Genomic DNA, 18,424 nt, shown 5'->3' on the forward strand with positions numbered 1-18,424 from the left:
AGAAGTCAGGAAAAAAGGAAAGGTAGTATTCGTGACTCAGTATTTATACCTCCGTACGTGCAGAGAGTAGGCTATGATTAATCAGTATTAGTTTTAGTTACCTTTTTTAAGCAGTGTTATGTAATTTGGAATTATCTCGAGTATGGAAGAACAGGTGAATTTAGTGGGGAGAATATCAAATCTAGAATGTTAATTTTAAGGTCGCCAATTAATTTTTAAAGCAGCTATCTTATTTTATTACATCTTACATACATATATACATATATTGTTTCATAAGAATAAATTGAATTTAATTAAATTTAATTTAAATACAAATTTAATTAAATATTCTTTGCGCCATTGCTTCAAGGAATGAAATTAAATTTAAACAAATTTTAATTTTAATTTTAACAAACACGTATAAAAGTAAAAAAGCAAATTTTAAAAAAAGGAAGCCAAAATAATTTTTAAAAAAAATTTTAAAAAATGTGCAAACATATATAGACATAACCACGTACCATACTCGATTTAGAAGTCCTTACCTAGCCTTTGTTTTCGCAATCGTTGGTCCTAGTCATATACTTCAAATTATAAAAGTTCTTTAAATGACGAAAATGTTCATGTTTTGGTAATGTCAAATTTTAATAAATATTAATTTTGGTCAAATGACGCCAATTACGTTTTTATGCGGTCTGCCGCTTCTTATATTTGGGAAAGCCTTATACTCGTTAGGAAAAAAAAAATTACAAGACCTTTGACTCCAGTATGACAAAAATTGACCGGGATATTTAATATCAAAATTGGCAGTTTTAGGTGTCATGTTCAACTTGCCTCGAAAGAACGGTTAATTAAGTTAGAATAGTTTCAGGAAATGAGTTTAAATGAAGTAGAGCAAAAAATGTATGTAGTTTAATAAGCCGTACAGAAGAGATGTGGTGCCCACATCAAAGATTTTAAATACACATCGGCAAAACTCTGCAGAAAAGTTATTAAAAGCACAAAAGAAGTTAAATATGTAAATGAATAGTGCAGTTGATTTTTGCATACTTTCATATCATTCTTTTATTTTAATTGTATCCCATACTATCATTATACAAATTAATCTGTATTACGTATTTTTGTAGTTCTTAGGAAAAGCTAAGTTTCAAAACAAATGCGTATAAATTTTAAAAATACAATAGCTGCAAGCGCACTTTCGAATAATTTTAGTTTGCTCAGGTATGATCCAGAATTACCCAGTTTTGACTCTAAAATGGTTTGATTTCTGTACTTACGCTTATTCTAAATAGCTGTATGATAATACACGTTGTGTCTTTGCTAAAGTGCAACATCACAATTAGTACTACTCAAATTACTTTGAGCTCTCAAAGTATAATTATTTTTTCCTTAATACTTGCATATTGTATCTGTACCTCATTATAATTTCAAAAGTGGCACTTTCAAGAAACTGTTAAATCCATACCGATTTAAAGAATGATTACTTAGGTGCATGAGAAAGACTGTCAAAAAGCTTCAGAACCACTAACATGCTTTAAATTTGCTTAGGACCAAAAACTGCATTTTGTTATATTACCCTTTGAAAGTTTCACATTAGCGTTTTCTGTCTAAAGCTCTACGTAAATAATAAATTGCTTTAAATATACTATCTTAATTAACTTATTTCTACAAAATTTTATTTTACGAATAGCCTGTGTGTTGTTAGGTTAAGAATTTTTAAGGTGATATTTAAGAAATGCAGTAAAAGAAGACTGAGAACTTTTTTGTCAATAGCAATTTAAAAAGTATTAAAAAATACAAATAATAACTGACATTTCAAAGAAACTTCCAACAATACTCACGCCCAGAAATTCAAAATAATAAGCTTCAGCATCGAAAGCTGATATAACTAAATTTCCTTTCTTTTTAATTTTTCTTTTCTTTTTTTCCCTCTTTGACAATGAACAATACGAAAGCGAAGGAAGTTCTCCTGGGACTATCATCGTGTAAAACGTTGCACGGAAAGAACAGGAGAAGAACACTTCATAAGAAAGTACTGACGGAAATATAATGGGCCCTCACGTCTCAGTACATTTTTAGGTTAGAATTTAATAACCAATATAAAATCAATGTAAAATGATGGCGGATATAAAATAACACGAAGAAAACTACAAGTTTACTTAATTTGTATTCTCTTTATGTTAGTGGAATTGCAATTGTATGTCCAGAAATAAAAACAGAATATGGATAAATAAAGCAAATTCTCCTTCCTGCCCATTAGATGGAAATATTTTCTATCCCATATTTATTTCTGCGGGTCGTATAATCTTGATTTTTTTATTATTGTTTATTTTTCCTGCCTGGAAATGCATTTTTATATAAATATTTCTATTTCTTATGTTTTTGTATCTGTGTCTTTACAACATGCCAGATGGGTACTCGAAGGGCGTTAGATTTGGGTGGGTAAGGGTGTAGTGGATGGAGAAAATAAGACAAATAGGCAATAAGCGTGGCCCCGAAAACAGCTGCGACTCATGAAAAAAGAACACAAAGAGAAAAAAATTATAAAGAAAATACTAGTTTTGCATCGAATGGCTTTGTTTTTCTGGTTGGCGTGGATCTCATCTTCTGGAGAATTCTTTTCGCAGGGGGAATCACGATAAGAGAAAATAACAACACATTTGGAAATATGGCAAGATCGAAACTAAGTTGGATGTGATGTAAAGCAGAACAATAGATATGTATGTGGAAAACGAAGGGAAATACGGATAGGTATGTACATCATGCTTCGAAGCATTGCCATCTTAAATATGTAAAAACGTCGTAAAAACCTGGCAGAGGATACATTTATTTTACAGAAAGTAACTTTCTTCTTTTTCCTTCGAAATTTTTGAAAGTGGACAACATGACAAGTTAGGCTACAGAACTACTTTGCTTATAGATATAAAAACTATACTTCATATCTTGAACCCCTAAAAATGATAAAACTTAAACTTTTAGTTTAAGGTTATAAAATTTTATTTTAAGGTTACGAAAACTTAAAAATATAAACTACTTTGAATATAGAAAAAAATCTGAGGATCTGAGGAATCTGAGGATTTTTTAAAATTCAGTATGTGAAGTTCCTTTAATTTGAATAAGCAATTATATTATGTTTTGAATCTGTTACATCTCTCTTTCCGTTGTCCTTAAAATAAAAATTAGATCTCTTGGATTTATAGTGAGGTTTTGAGATTGTTCAGACAGAGCGTGTTCTGCTGTTCTTGGCCACCTTACTATGTTTACTACTATAGCTAAAAGTACCTGTATTCGGCCTTCCTTATAATTTTCGAAAGTTAAAATCCATGTCGTTGACGTTCTGAGCCAACTTCGCCCTAAATCGTACTGTGTAGCCTTAAGTATTAGTTATTTGAATTTAAACTTTAAATTTCTCGCCATGAATACCGGAAGAGTTGTAAGAACAAGGAGTGGCTTCTGTTTAGCTTATTTAGTTTTAAAGAAAAAGAATTTTACACTCTTCTAAGTTTCTGATAAGACTTGGCGATAAGTCGCTTAGAGTCTACATAGAGTTTAAATTTAGATGGTACCCAAGACAGTTAAACTTTACAAATGACGATTAACTGGTGGTCCATTGTTTGGGCAAGCAAAATGAATTGCCTCGGATTCCCACATGTAAACTTATTTTGATATTTTTAATCATCGTTGAACTGACTGACAAGTAGCCAAGGTAAGTTAGTCGGTTAATTTTGTTGCACACTGGTAGTTGAACCCACCTTAAAGTACCTTTAAATGGACACGCTATGTGAATTTTCTTTGGTTTCTTGATTTCTCTTTTGCAATGTAAATACACTGTTGGGCATCCAAATATAACACGAAGAAGGACAAGAGGTATCAAAGCCATACTTATTTCAGAGCTTACACATAGAATCAATGTGAATTGATTTAAAATACAACCTTCTTTGAGGTGAGGAAGGAGAGAAAACCGGTAAGGAATGTTGCCTCCACGTTCAGTAACCGCTGTTACAAGCCGCCGCATTGAATGAAAAAGGCTTTGGTTGTGCTGTTGGAAAATGCAGCCCGTGCTGCCTCCAAACAAATCCAAAGTTCATCTGGTGTACCCGCGAATGCGGCATGCCGGGCTAGGCGCTTTCTGCAGTCTTTGACCATACACGTTCTATGGACGATAGATCTGAAGAAAGGGCAGGCCATCGAAACAACTCGAAATAGTGGGCTAAAACTGATACCTGAACATTGCATACAACGTATGGTTACGCACTCTTTTGTTGAAATGTTTTCGCAGGTTAGCCCTGTAGTTAAGGAAGGAGAAGAGGCTGATAAACCTCAGATATATAGCATTCTCTGGTAAGTGTACCGATAATGCGTATTAGGGTGTGAGCGAGTGAAATCCACTACTACCTCACACAATAATACCGAGTGCAAGAATAGTATGACGATGCATAACACAACTGTTCTGTTTCTACTTCCTCTTAGGGAGGAAACTAATGCAGAAACAGGCAGGTGAAACCGAACTAACTAAATACCAACTGAGAACTAAACTCTTAAGTGTTAGCTAATTTCCACACTTTTCTAGTGATCGTATAAATGTAAATAAAGTGCAAATTGCGTTGTGTATTAAGCATCCGGGACAGTGCCGTGAGAGGATCGTATAAACCAGATGTAAAATCAATATACATATAAGAAAACAGATAAAAGATATAAAGAAAACACAAGTAATAGGTTTCCAGATTAAGATACAAATTTATTCAAATTCCTCAACAATTAAAATTAAATTTCCCATCCTAGTAACGAGATACTCAATCTTTCTTATTTTAGTTACACAAGTGAATTCTTCAATTGATCATTTATTAACATTTAAATCAAGGATTTGCAAATCTACTTTATGATTCATTTTATTTAACTTGAACTATTGCTGTAAATTCTAGGATGTTAAAAGAAACACATTATCTGAAATTCAACATCTATTCTAAGGATGATTTCACAAAACAAATTATATTTTTGTGCCACAATTTCTTATTAAGACTTTCCTGTTTGTCTCGGTAAATTAAGAAGGAAAACAAAGGAGGCAATTTTTTTCCTTTAGAATTAATTTAGAGATTCAATTTAAAGTAAAGTTCCAATTCCCAAAATTTCATAGGAAAATTGATAACAAAACAAAACTTATCTGTTATGTAGACGACTTGAAACGAACCCGGAAAAGTCTCGGGCTGGCCTTGCATTCTAGGAGAAATTAGGGATAAATAGTCCTCCTTTAAGTCCTGGGAGTAATACATTCCGTAAGAGGAACACTGACGTCTAATGAGTCTCACGTTTTCAGGAACACTGACCGAAATATAGAAGAACGCCTCCTCCGCCATTTTTCAGCAACACATCCGCAAGCTCAGCATCGAAGAAAATTTGCCACTGGAACAAGCACCAGAGAAGAATCTTCAAAGTTCGCTGGCCGGCTGTCGAGGATAGAATCTCACATTGACGTGGTGAAACTTGGCCGATAAATATTAGGAATTTATCAAACGCTGGAGGAAACTTTTTTATTTTTAAGATACTCGAGAAAGTCCTCATCATCCTTGGTTTTTCCGATAAGGCTATAGAGCAAGTCGGCGGCCGGATAGCATAACTGCCGTTCTCTGCCGTAGGCACAACTGGAAGACGAACTAACCTCCCTTATTCATCACCAGAACTCCAATACACTCCTCACCGTCGAAAAGTCCGTCCAAAAGTAAAGTCTCTGTTAATGTTTTTTTTTCTTTCTCCCTCTCATTTTTGAGATACCCGCGGTCGGGGAGCATAATTGCCGCTCCCCGCCGGAAGCACATCTCACGACGAAATTACATCTCCTTTTCTATCGCTCAACCCCAAGAGCAAGTTCGAAGTTACAGTCTTAGTCAAAGGTCAGTCCAAAAGTAAGTGATCCAAACTCGAATTTTCTTAGTCTCCTTCACAAACACGGGCTCCCACAATGGCTTCATTTATCGCCCGCTTAATCTGGACAAAAATTTGCGTTTCTTTCCCCGAATTACCGAATTAAGGTGATCACACATGCGCGCCCCTCTTCACGTAGCCAACAACCGGACCCCGATCGCCTAAACCAGAATGACTTACATCGAAAATTAAGTGGCAACCTCTGACCCTTCTCTCACGTACTTCCTGTCCTAAAGGTCAATTGCACAAAGAAATTTCTTCTAGAACATTCTAAAGGACAAAACACGCGAAATCATGACTTAGCAAAATCGCCTCCCTTCCCTGCTTCTTTTCACAATGAATCAAAGCTTGGACAAAATTGCAAATAAAAGGAAACTAAATAATATTCTTTGAAACTAAATAATATTCTTAGAAGCATCTGTTTTTTTCCAAAATTAAAGCATTAAAATAAATAATTCAGAATCAAATAAAATTAAGATTTTCTTAAATCAGAAAATCATTCACCTAGTTTTTTGTAACGCGATCAGACAATTATCTACACAACTCAACAGTTGAACAGGCTTTCTTCACGGTGTCTCCAAACTCTAATCGGTATATCGTGATACTGCAGGAAGAAGTGTGGTTCTTCCAAAAAACGATGTCATGCCATTCGGTTGTCCATCTCCGCCGTTCAGAACACCATCGCAAACGTAAATGGCTGTGGTTTAAAGGCAAGCGAAACAATGGACGCATGGTGGACAGTGATTTGCTCTGTAAACGACGTCAAATATTTCGTGTAGACACCAATTGTTGTGTTACAGACTGCACTCGTTGTGATATGGTTGTGGATGTGGCATTGCGCTTCATCAGTGCCATGCGCGCAATATGCTTGTCGTTACGCAGGATGGTGCGACAACACAGTTGCAATTATCATGTTCGGCTATCGTTCTCTCCTGCATCCAGAGATTCCATATTCGCATGACTGCTCCTTGGCTGACACGATGACCAGTTCCCTGGAAGGATAATCCGCAGTCTTTGTATGCAATGATTCTGCCTTGGTCGAGCTCAAAACCGTGCTCGAATGTTAATCGTGTTTTTCTACGAAGTATAATGAAACTGCACACGCAACAAATCTCACGAGAAAAAGATTCAAGTGATTCAAAACGGCAGTCTCTCTTTCCCTTATAGTAACTCTTCCTTTATAGACTATATATAGGAATGCTACAGTCACCCATGATGCGCGTATGCGCTGAAATCGGAATCATTTGCGCATTCGATCGCAGTACTCACATGATGTAGTTTTCATGCTGTTAGGATGCTTCATTCATGGTGTTGCGTTTCGGATGGTCAGCAGTTTATTTTCCTTAAAAATTCCTATACCAGGCCTTTTTTCTTTCGGTAGATACCTTTCTTATACTAATAACCCATCTTAAAACTAATTTTAAGAAAACCTTTGTAAATAAAATAAAATAAAATAAATCTAAAAGGTTCAGATTTTAACCATTTGCCAAAGGGCTGTTTTAAAGTTTAATGTGGCTTATGAGTAGAAATTATCGATTGAAATGGACAAGTTGAATAGGGAAACATTTTATAAGATATTAGATTAATAAAATTACTAATATCTTCTGTGTTTTATGTTAATCTAATATATGTGTTAATATATGTGCTGTTAATCTAATATCTTCTGTGTATTTGAAAAGTGAAAACACATGCAATTTAATTTTATAAAAATCAGTAATGTTGTTAATTAGATATATCATGAATTTAACGCATTTTTATTTCAATCAATCAGATTAAAAAGTAAACAAAATTCTTAAGACCTGCATCTATTGCTTTTAAATAGTTTAGTTTGTTAATTTACTATAAAAGACAGATTAAATATGAAATAATATCTTACAGTATTTCGAATGGCAACAAACTCGAATAAAAACTGAAACAACGCAAAATCGTCTTTTAAGACTAATAATTGTTTGAGGCTAAGAAAGTTGGTGCATGAGCGGCTGCAATCTTCTTGAAATATAAATTCAAATTTTAAGCCTAAAAAGAAGGATATAAGTTAAGGATTTTTTTCTGATTAAGTGTAACTAAATATCACTTTGATTAAATTTGGTCTCAGTATTTGCAAAACTGTTTACTCTATTACTTGAAGCTAATACTACAAAAAACCTGATAAAACCTCTTTTTATTATTCAAACACATATTCTTACAAATTTCCTAACATATATAGCGTGTAATATAGCCTCTGGACCCAAACAAAACTTCGAAAAAAATTTCCACCACTTATTTAACAATGCTAGTGCAGTTTCAATGAATATTTATAATAATTATCATATGAACGTGCAATTAAAATTTCAGCAATAGTTTTTAAAATTTTAAAATATGCAAACTGATAAAAAATTTTAAAAGTAAAAACTGATATCTATTAAACTGACCATTTCGAAATAGTTTGTAAATATTTCTATTCCAGATTTTGAAGATTGCTTATATTTAAATTCTTAAACTCGATCTTAATTTATTGAAAAGTTTATGGATTTCAAAGTCTGATACAGGTCATATCAAAATCATAATATTTTTATTCTAAGAGGGCACTTCTGAGAAAATAACAACAAATTAAATAGCTGTTGTTCAAATTGCTTGTAATTTCAGATGGTCCGATTGCGATAAGTTTCTTATTGAAATCTATTTTATTGGGATATCAAAATATAGCAATAAAAGCATACGTATCGGAGAAAAATTTATGAAGAATTAACGTACAATCACAAGTTATGGAACAAACCTTATTATAGAATAATAGCATAAATCTGTAACAGTTTTCGAGATTATTTAAAAATAGTATTGCTTGCAATAAAGAGAAAAGATTTGAAATTTGCAAGTCCTAATTAACAAAATATATAAATTTAAAACATTCATTCGGAGATGCATTTATATCTTGATGTTTGTACGGAATATGAAATATTAATATGGAGGATTACTTTTAAGTCCTCAGAAAGCTACTGAATTCTTAAGCATAAATAAATCAATAGCTTTTGCAACAAAATACGAAAATTAAATATTTTTTAGGGAAGAAGACTTACTAAATCGTTAGCAATGTCTATAGCCAGCAAATGTTAAGGAAAATATAAAATAGAGCAAGTAACTTTGTTTAGCAAATCCTAGAAATGGAATTTGAAAAATCGTAACATTCACGGATTAAAAGAAATTCTTCGTATTTGCAAACGTCGCGTGATGGCAAGAAACAAGTGAAAGCGAAATATTTATATTTTCTCCTACAGTAAAATTCTTTTCTTATGTTTCTCAAGCTTTCTAAACTTATAGATTCAGAAAAAGACAGAAAACCTTAAGAATAATAAGATATGGAAAGCAAGGAAGTCAAATGCCAGGGTTCCTTTCCATATATGGTAAGGAAACATATATTCAAGGATTAAATAATGTAAACAACTATTCTTAAACAACGTTTAGATTAAGGAAGCACTGCATTTTTGAGAAGTTAAAAATGGCAAGTTATTGGTTCAGCAGTCTTAATCTTACACATGTGCCAGGAGCATTGTTTCTAAAAAGTGTCAAAGCTTTAAATAGTCAAAACCCTATCCAAAGCACAGTTATGAAAAAGAGCAGTTGAAAATTGTGAAATAATGTGCTCTAAAAGGTATTTCTTAATAAAATTCTTTTTGAAAATAGATAAACCTTTATGGATGCTTTTTAAAGTTTTAAACGTTACGTCTCATCGCACTATCATCCACGTATCATTTACTCGCTTGCATGAAACATGCAGACTATATCAGAATCAATCGTTTTATTCTAACAAGGCATAATGTACAGTTTCCCTTTCACAAGTCTATAATATGTCTTTCGCAAGTGTGCAAGTGTATCTTCTCACTTGTTAAGTATATAACTTACCTTTCGCGTGGAGCTCAACCAGCACTCATAATGCTGCCATTCAATTAAACATATGATATTTAATCTAGATTTCCCTTTAATTGCTTAACAAAGTAAAACCATTTAACAGTAATAAATGCATTTCTTAATACACTAAATATTTGTTTCATTCTTTCAGTAAAATATCTAATTTGTACAAATCAAAACATCTTTAATAAAGCATCCATATGATTATTTTCTGAGTATAAGCGGCCTTATTGTAATTAATTGAAAGATTTTTAAGCACATGTTAATGTTTAGTTCCATTTTATTCATAATTTCATTTATAAAGAAATTATTATTGATGTCGGCAATACGATTACATTACGAACGACAGCAAATAAAATTTATGTTATTAAAATATATTTATATATGTGCGCAAAATTTGTGTTTACTGTGTAATATATACGTAAAATTGCATGTGTACTGTATATATATATATATGCAGCATGATAAGTGATCGTATTATGTTAAGTGTATAATGTAATCAGTTTTTATCACTAGTTTTAAGGATATAATACTTGGAAGTTAAAATATTCTTAAAATAAAGATATAGAAATTAATACTTAACTGATTTGCTCTTGAACTATTCATGCGCGGTTCCGAGAATTTAACTTGAACTCTCTAGGGACAGCGCATTTCCTACATTCTCCATTTTTTCCCTTTCTATGCCGTTATCTTTCAATTTTTATAGTTTAATGATTCTAATCGATATAATAGATTGCTACAGCAATTCACTAAGAGGTTGATAAGAATACTTGTCCATTTTATTTTATATTTAATAGTTTTTAGTTGCTTTAGGAACAACACTTCTTTGCGGATTCTTTTCTTTGACAATAATTTAGTTAATGTTATCATTTTAGAAGAAATTAAGAAACTAAACGTTCTATTTTTACTTCTAGGATATTTTAAGGAATTCAAACATTTGGAGGTATTCTACAATTAAGAAATATGAATCAGCTTCAAATCATTAAAAGAAAAAGATTTTTAAAAACACGAAATATTTCTATCGGACTGAAACACTGGCTTACGAATCTCTCTTTGCTTCAAACTGCAAGATGCAAATATCAATATTTATAAAAAGAATAATGCTCAAACTACTACAGATTTAAGCGGTGTAAAAATCTGAATTTAGTTTTAGGAATGTGAGGAAAATTTAAAACAAAATACACTGCAAATATAACAGAACCGTTTTTTAGAATTTGGTAAAAATTCGAAATACTTATATAGTTCAAACAAAACATATGACAATTTAAATCGATTATTATTATTATTTTGATTATTTAAAGTTACACTATACATAGGTTATACAGTTGTTATGATGTTTAGCAAAATATTCAGAGATTGATAAATATCTAAAAACAATAATTAGATCAGTGAGGTTACATTAAAAAACAAAACTAATTATAGATAAAATAATTATTCAGTCCGTAGATTCTTAAAAATTCTTAAAATAAAGCATAGATTAATAAAGACTGACTATATGATCATTCAAGATCCGTATACACGTTCTGGGATACCTTGTATAATTATATAAAATAATTAATATTATTGTTTGCAAAAACATTTTCATCGGTTGGAATGGTTAAGAATTTATCTGAATAATTTTAAAAGTGTACAGTTATAGAACGCTGGATGAATTCGCATGAAAATGCAGGACAAAGTAGTTGTATTGTATTACAGATGCCATAATATTTATGTTGGAAATATTTCATATTTTTCTTATCAGTGTAAAATGATCCTTGTTTTGAATGATAGACTACAAATTAGAAATTATTTAAAAACCCTATTGGTTCTACGTAGATTTCATGTTAAATGTACAGAGCAAATCCAATAGCTTTGATGACTGGTTGCAAAAGTAATACATAAGAGACATTAATAAAATATAAAAGACTTACTGTTCTGTCTCCCAGGTGCCTGACTCTGCAAGGAAGGTATGCTGTCTTGCCTGAAGTAGTGGTGACATTTCGATAAGTGGAATTATCGAAATAGGGAACAAGATCTTGATCTGCCCTCCTGACTTGCCTTGAAAAAGTTCGGGATTTCTGCCAACTCCCAGTATGTTCTGTTTTCTGTTCCTCATTGCACACTGTAGGGAAGAAAATGCTTCAGGTTATATTAAATCTAGTATTATTTGATGCAAATAAATGCAAGCATTATACTGCGAAAATATAAAATAATTTTGGCGATCACAAAATAAATTAATATCAGATATAAAAGACATCTAGCTGTAGTATTTCAACTTTCCTGCTGAAGGCAAATACAGCTATAAATCTTTGCTGACTCTTTTTATCTTTATTTCATTTTCTTTCTTTATTTTTTACTAGCGGAATTATCCGATGTAAGTTAAGTTATATCGAGAGTAATGCATCTAACAACAGAGAGAACGATATCGATGTAATGCTTCTCTAATAACAATGCAAAAAATAGATTCATAATGATACATTTTTCAGTCTGATGCGATATGAAACCCACATAAAAAATTTTTTCGATAAAAAAATAACTAATTCTTTATCATTATATCAGGAACAATGGCACGCAATTTTTAATGATTTTCATCTTTCTAGTCAAATGTTCGTAAAAGCTCTAGTTCCATCCAATATTTCAAATATATTCAATTTTAGTCGATTAAATGTGGCAAAAGATTTATCATAATTGATCACAAACCAATAACGCGAACAAACAAACACACATTCTTCTTTATATAGAGAGATTTTGTAAAAACTTAGAAATTTTTTATTAACAAACTCTACGATTTGAAAGCGAGCAGTAGCAACACTTTTCGAAATAAAGCACTTTTATCTCCAGCGCCAGAGAATTGTCACTCGGACAAATGAGGGCGAAAATTAGCATTGTCAGAGTTATTAACTAATATCTCGGTTGATTAAAGTCGTACGAAGATGAGAACGGTCGAAATGGGTTCCCAAATATTTTTGAAATCGGGAATAACGTATTTAACGTTTGGCAATGCTATTTTTATTTCATTGTAAAACTTAGAAATTTTTTATTAACAAACTCTACGATTTGAAAGCGGGCAGTGGCAACACTTCTCGAAATAAAGCAGATTTTTATGTCCAGCGTGCAAGAAGTTGCCACTCGGGAAAATGAGGGCGAAAATTAGCGTTTTCAGAGTTTTTAATTAATATCGCTGACTATAGCTACTTTTATTTGTGGAGGGGGAGGAAAAATGACGTCGACCTTTTCCAGGACCCAGAAAAGAATTGGAGAAAGTTTCTTGACGATAGCTATATTAGTGACTGAGTTAATCGTGAACAAACACACAAACATTCTTCTTTATATTATGTGTAAATTATATATATATGTAATATGGAGAGTAGGAAAAGAACGCATTAGTAATAATTATTAATTTTCATTCTGCAAACTGCTGAAAAAATTAAATGTCTTAATAATTAATTGCTTTCTAGAAAAGACTTATTTCTTGGTGTCTGATTTGTTTCAACAGTTTTATGTCAAGACAATTGTTTAATTAAATGATATAATAATGATTTATTTATTTAAAATTCGAATCGTTTTAATATTGAAATAGTATTTTTAATAAAACGTAAATCGTTCAATTTTAAATAGAATATTTATACTGGCTCCTTAAGGTTAATCTTGTTAAGGTTAAGCAGATTATCCCGGTATAAAATCAGAAACGCTGCTCCATTGATAATTGTTTTAGCTACTTTTTGGAAAATGATATAACGAATACCATCAACGTGGACTTACCTTTATTTTAATTATGCTCTTTAAGTACCTAAGATAATTTATTTTCTTATAGGATTATTATCTTGATAAGAGCATAACAATGTACACTTTGTAATATAAAGATTAATAAAAGCATTTTATATTATATTTGAAAGAAAGACCATAAAATTTACATATCTCCTTCGATCGATCATAAGAAGACAGAGGCCCACCAGCGGCCGACGGTAAAATCCTGAACACTGGTAGTTACGACCTAGGTTCGATTTCAGGCGAACAAGCTGGGCTGCATGGGTGCTTTCATAGTTTTCCTCATGTGTAACCTGTATGCGAACCAGTTTCTTTTAGAAAGTCTTTCAAGAAGGCATTCCTCCCGTTAGGCAGATAGCTTTAGTGTAATTTGCTATGATCTATCAAACCAAACTATAATAAGGTAGAAAATAGAAGAGAAACCTCCTTGAAGGGTGGGAAGTTCAAATTATTTGCCCACGCAAAACGATCCATGATGTATTTATAAATTAAAACGTTATATAATATTGAGTGAGATTTTATCTTTTCTTTTTGACTTTTGCATAAATATGAATATAGTAAAATAAGTAGGAATGAAAGAACAGTTTCTTAGGTAAAAGGACACATTTGTAAACAACCAGTTAAAGAATAACGCAGGAATTATTCACAAAGTAGCAGAAAAACTGCTGAAGAGAAAATTAAAGTGATTGTCTGAACATATAAGTGATATATGTTTTAATAATTTGAGAGTATATTGAATAAAAAGGGTTAAGTAGTTTCAATGACTTGATTAAGATCTTATATTACCTAGATGTACGTAGACAAATTTGTGCTTACAATCTATAGTTTAATATTCTTTAACTACGTAGCGATTGAATGGTAATGGTTCTTAAATGTCCCTTAATTTAAAAATTTCTTCTACTTTCAATTTTGAAACAAACGCTTAATCACTTTGAAACTGCAATCCACACTGATTAACGTATAATATTTTTAATAACATGAAAATTATTAACTACATAATATATTTAGTTTATAAGTACTATATTTTAGAATGAAATTAAAAATTACATCAACGTAGAGGAGAAACTGTTAATTTCTTTAATGAATATTTTATTTGCATTCTTATTGTGGTATAAGATCCTGAAAAAGCTATCATATTTAAATATAAAAGAAGTTTGAAAAATATATAGAATTTTTTATTTCTATCATTCATTGTTTTCAGCGTATTCATGGATTTATATTTAACTGTCTTATTTGCTTTAAATAAAAAATCTCATGTGTACACCACATGACTTCCTTGTACAGAATATTAAATTTACGCATTTTTTCTTGCATTTCATTTAAACATATTGATTGAATTAAATCTACTTCGTCGAGAGTGCATAAACCACAATAGAAAAAATGCACTCTTTAAAATTCACTCTATTTGTTTACCATAGCGACACTCTGGCGCTAGGTTAACTTAACAGCGTTATATTTCGTTCATATTATAACTCAGAATGCACAAAATTTATATCATTTGAAGAATTATCGAATCGCTGCCACATGTTCTATTCAATTACTATAATAAATCTAGAACGATGTACAAAAAAAATTAATGAAACAGAACAAAAGTGTAACAGTTTTTCACAGACGATTCACTATTTCTCATTCAATTAATTCAGTTCTCACTTTCCGCCAAGGCAAAAATACATAAAATCTCCAAATATCCATATTAAAAATTACGCAGTAAATCTTAAACACTTATTTTCTCGAATAAATTCCAGAATGGATTAAGCATGATTTAATTCGCAATAATAAAAGAAGGCGTTATCTTTGTTGTTTCGAAGCTTAGTCTCTCTAGATTGGCAACAAATCTACTATTCTGTTGTTTCAAATGTAAACAAATATGTCTGCCATGTTATTTAAAAATTAGGTTTAACTGCACTTAAACAGCTTTTAAACTCTTGATTAATTGTACAAATATTGCTTGCAGATTTACAAAAGGCACAAAAACCTTAACCGGAAGATAAGAACAAGACAATTCAGTCATTTTTAAAGCAAAAAATGCGCAATTTACAAACATATAAGCGTAAAGAAACTGAGATCATTGAGCCGGCTAACAGAGTGGATATATATATCTATAAATATAACGTTTGGTGCCGCCGATTGCAACCAAAATACGAGGTGCACATCTACATGTTATAGCAGTCCTATATACAAAATTTCAACGTTCTGAGGCTACTCATTTTTGAGTTATGCGAGATACGTACGTACAGACGTCACGAAAAATTCTCTTCAGAATTAATTTTAAAGCAGTTTTATAATTATTTTGGAGGAAAAGAGTCTTTTGTCTTTACAGATGTCACTCAAAATCATCGTTAAATTGCATTGGAAAGCGGTCAAAATGGATATTTTCGTTGAAATATGCTGTCTGAAAATGTTCGCGATTACAATACTTCCTTTTTACTTCGTACAAGGAAGTAAAAAATGAATATGGGAAATTATTATTTGAATCAACATAATTACGGAGGATGGTGAACTTTAATGTGTTTTATGAACATAGAATACAAAAGAGAAACCATTCGTTTCGTTCGTTGTACAATAAATTCCTTATTTTTAAGTGTTGTTTTAATATTTGTTTTTACGTATATTTAAAGCCTTCCTTGCTCAGGTATCAGTATGAGTAGCGGGGGCAGCCCGACCCGCCTAACCAAACAAGTTGCTCTTATGGTCATGACAGGGCACGCCCATTCCTTGCTCAGATATTTATTATTACAAAACTCAGTTAAGCTCTCGCACATAGAATTCCGAATATCTAACGAAGCAAGTAAATACTTCTTATTTATTTCGTAAATAAGTAAATTTCGTTATAATTAATTTTCGGGGCGTATTTTCCGGTAATTATTGTTTGTGGATTTTGAGGCCATGAAATCTGACTGCTGAAGCAATACTAATGAACTGCTTCAAGAAAACGGACATAATGCTGGGAATCTAATGCTCTCGATGGTTCTGAAGATCATTGCACGTGATAAGGCAGAGTGAACGTTTACAATGGCTATGACTTGCAGTCTGTAGCAGCAGCCGGAGACGACACAAATAGCAGTCGGAGAAGCATTAAATGATTTGAAATCCAGCGAGTAGCAGAGAGCAACAATACCTGCGGCGAGATTCAGCATACAAGGAAGCAGAAATGAAGATATCTTATTATTTATTAAATATTAATAAATATTATCATTCGAATGTAGGTTTCTGTTAAACAAATAAAATTGTGATGGCAATCGGTAGTTTATCCATGCATATTTTTCATTTGTTATGTTGATATTGATATCCGGCGTTCGATCTCTGCCTTTCATCCCTTGAGAGCGTCGATAAAACGAGTACCAAATTCACTTGGGGATAAACGGGGGGGGGGGGGGGTTCTGCGACAAGCTGACCCCTTAAACAGAGTATATGTTCATTCAAGCCGAAGTCCACGGTCAAGAAAGCAGCTATCAGGGAATCTCAGGCCATGGCTCACTAAAGATTGTTGCTCTATAGAGGGTTTTTAATCTTGAAATGTTGATATTGTAACTGGATCCTTCGGAAACTAAGTTCCTAGTACATTTTTTCCGCTCGATTTTTACAAAAAGGATTGTGGTGGGATACGCGAGTAAATACGGTATATTAGAGTGCTCTACTAAATTTCTACTACTCTTTCCTCGCACATAAAGTTTACACATGCCCTAAAAAAGAGTGGCTTTATTAGAATAACGCTCTACAAGAATTTGCTATAAAACTTAATTTCTGACGCGCACAGAGCTGCAGTAAATTTGATTAATTATTGCAGATTTAACCATAAAAGAATTAAGCTTATTAATGAAACCGAAAGTAATATTTTGAGTTAATACTTTTAATACTGTGAGTTATTCCGGAGATAATGTGTGCGGGAAAATTTCTAGGTTAACAATTACTTCTTTTCTGCTTTTATAAGCAACCTTAAAACCTGTGTATATACGTATACATATTTATATAGTATATAGTCAGAGAAGTAACATTTTAAAAGATTTTATAAGGCTTTAAATTCTATTTAAGGAAATAGAAATAATTTGTCTGTAAAATACATTTTTAAGGTCCCAAAGAAGTTAGCGCATAGCATTTAAAATAATGTAATGAAATACAATAATTTACTTACTTGAACCATACAAATCTATCCGGCTGAAATATCGTCCACTTACACATCCTTAGCCTAACGTAGTTTGTATACCTGCCTTTTTCTTTGTTGTTTGTTCCAGAAGTAGCACATTAATTGGCCTTTGGTAGGGCCGTTGTAAAAATATGATAGAAATGTTATAGAAACAAATTGTGCGATGATGCAGCATAATGGCGGATTACGAAATATATCCAATGAAAGATACTATCAAATTCATTTTATGCAATATAATATTATAAAAGGAAAACTGATATCGATTTCATAATTCATAGAAGTTACAATGGCAATTCTGTCCGACAGTATTTCAGTATTTACGAAAATATATTTTCCTGTAACTCATATTCAGCGTATGTAATATGCAGGGTAATTTCTAACTTTCTAAAAATTCATAAAATGTAATCTACGCAATCTGTGTGGTATATTTTAGCTGAGATAATCCCGCAGTCGGCCTCGCTAGTTGTTTCTTTGGTATTTGAAAAAAGTAATCACGGTTCGTATTTAACTGTGACATCAACTACTTAAAATATCTAAGTAAATGCTATGAGTGAAGCGTTTTATTAAACTGATACGCGAGAGTCATAAAGACTATTCAATAGTCAAAATATCACAATAGTCATAAAGACTATTGTGATTTTTACACATTTTAGAACTTCTTAGTATATTCACTTTTGCTGTTAAAATGTACATCACGTATAAATATCCCTTAAATATACAAGAAAGCTGGCTGGTGCTGAATAAGAACAGGAGTGA

The 18,424-nt window shown here is 31.9% G+C and overlaps 1 protein-coding gene across 1 annotated transcript in view; it reads right to left on the reverse strand.

Moving 5' to 3' along the window:
• Nucleotides 1–12,642, reverse strand: part of LOC118191451 (uncharacterized) — a 474,239-nt gene extending 461,597 nt beyond the window's left edge. Inside the window, exons 1-2 of the mRNA XM_085814123.1 lie at nt 12,615–12,642; nt 11,688–11,878 (exon numbers count right to left, since the gene is read on the reverse strand). Coding sequence (XP_085670249.1) covers nt 11,688–11,878; nt 12,615–12,642 — 219 coding nt within the window. The remainder of the gene's footprint in view (nt 1–11,687; nt 11,879–12,614) is intronic.
• Nucleotides 12,643–18,424: the final 5,782 nt, after the last annotated feature.

The sequence above is a fragment of the Stegodyphus dumicola genome, chromosome 1 (genome assembly GCF_044657685.1).
Source record: "Stegodyphus dumicola isolate Sdum_Otavi_A_Nest chromosome 1, ASM4465768v1".
Lineage (NCBI taxonomy): Eukaryota > Metazoa > Arthropoda > Arachnida > Araneae > Eresidae > Stegodyphus > Stegodyphus dumicola.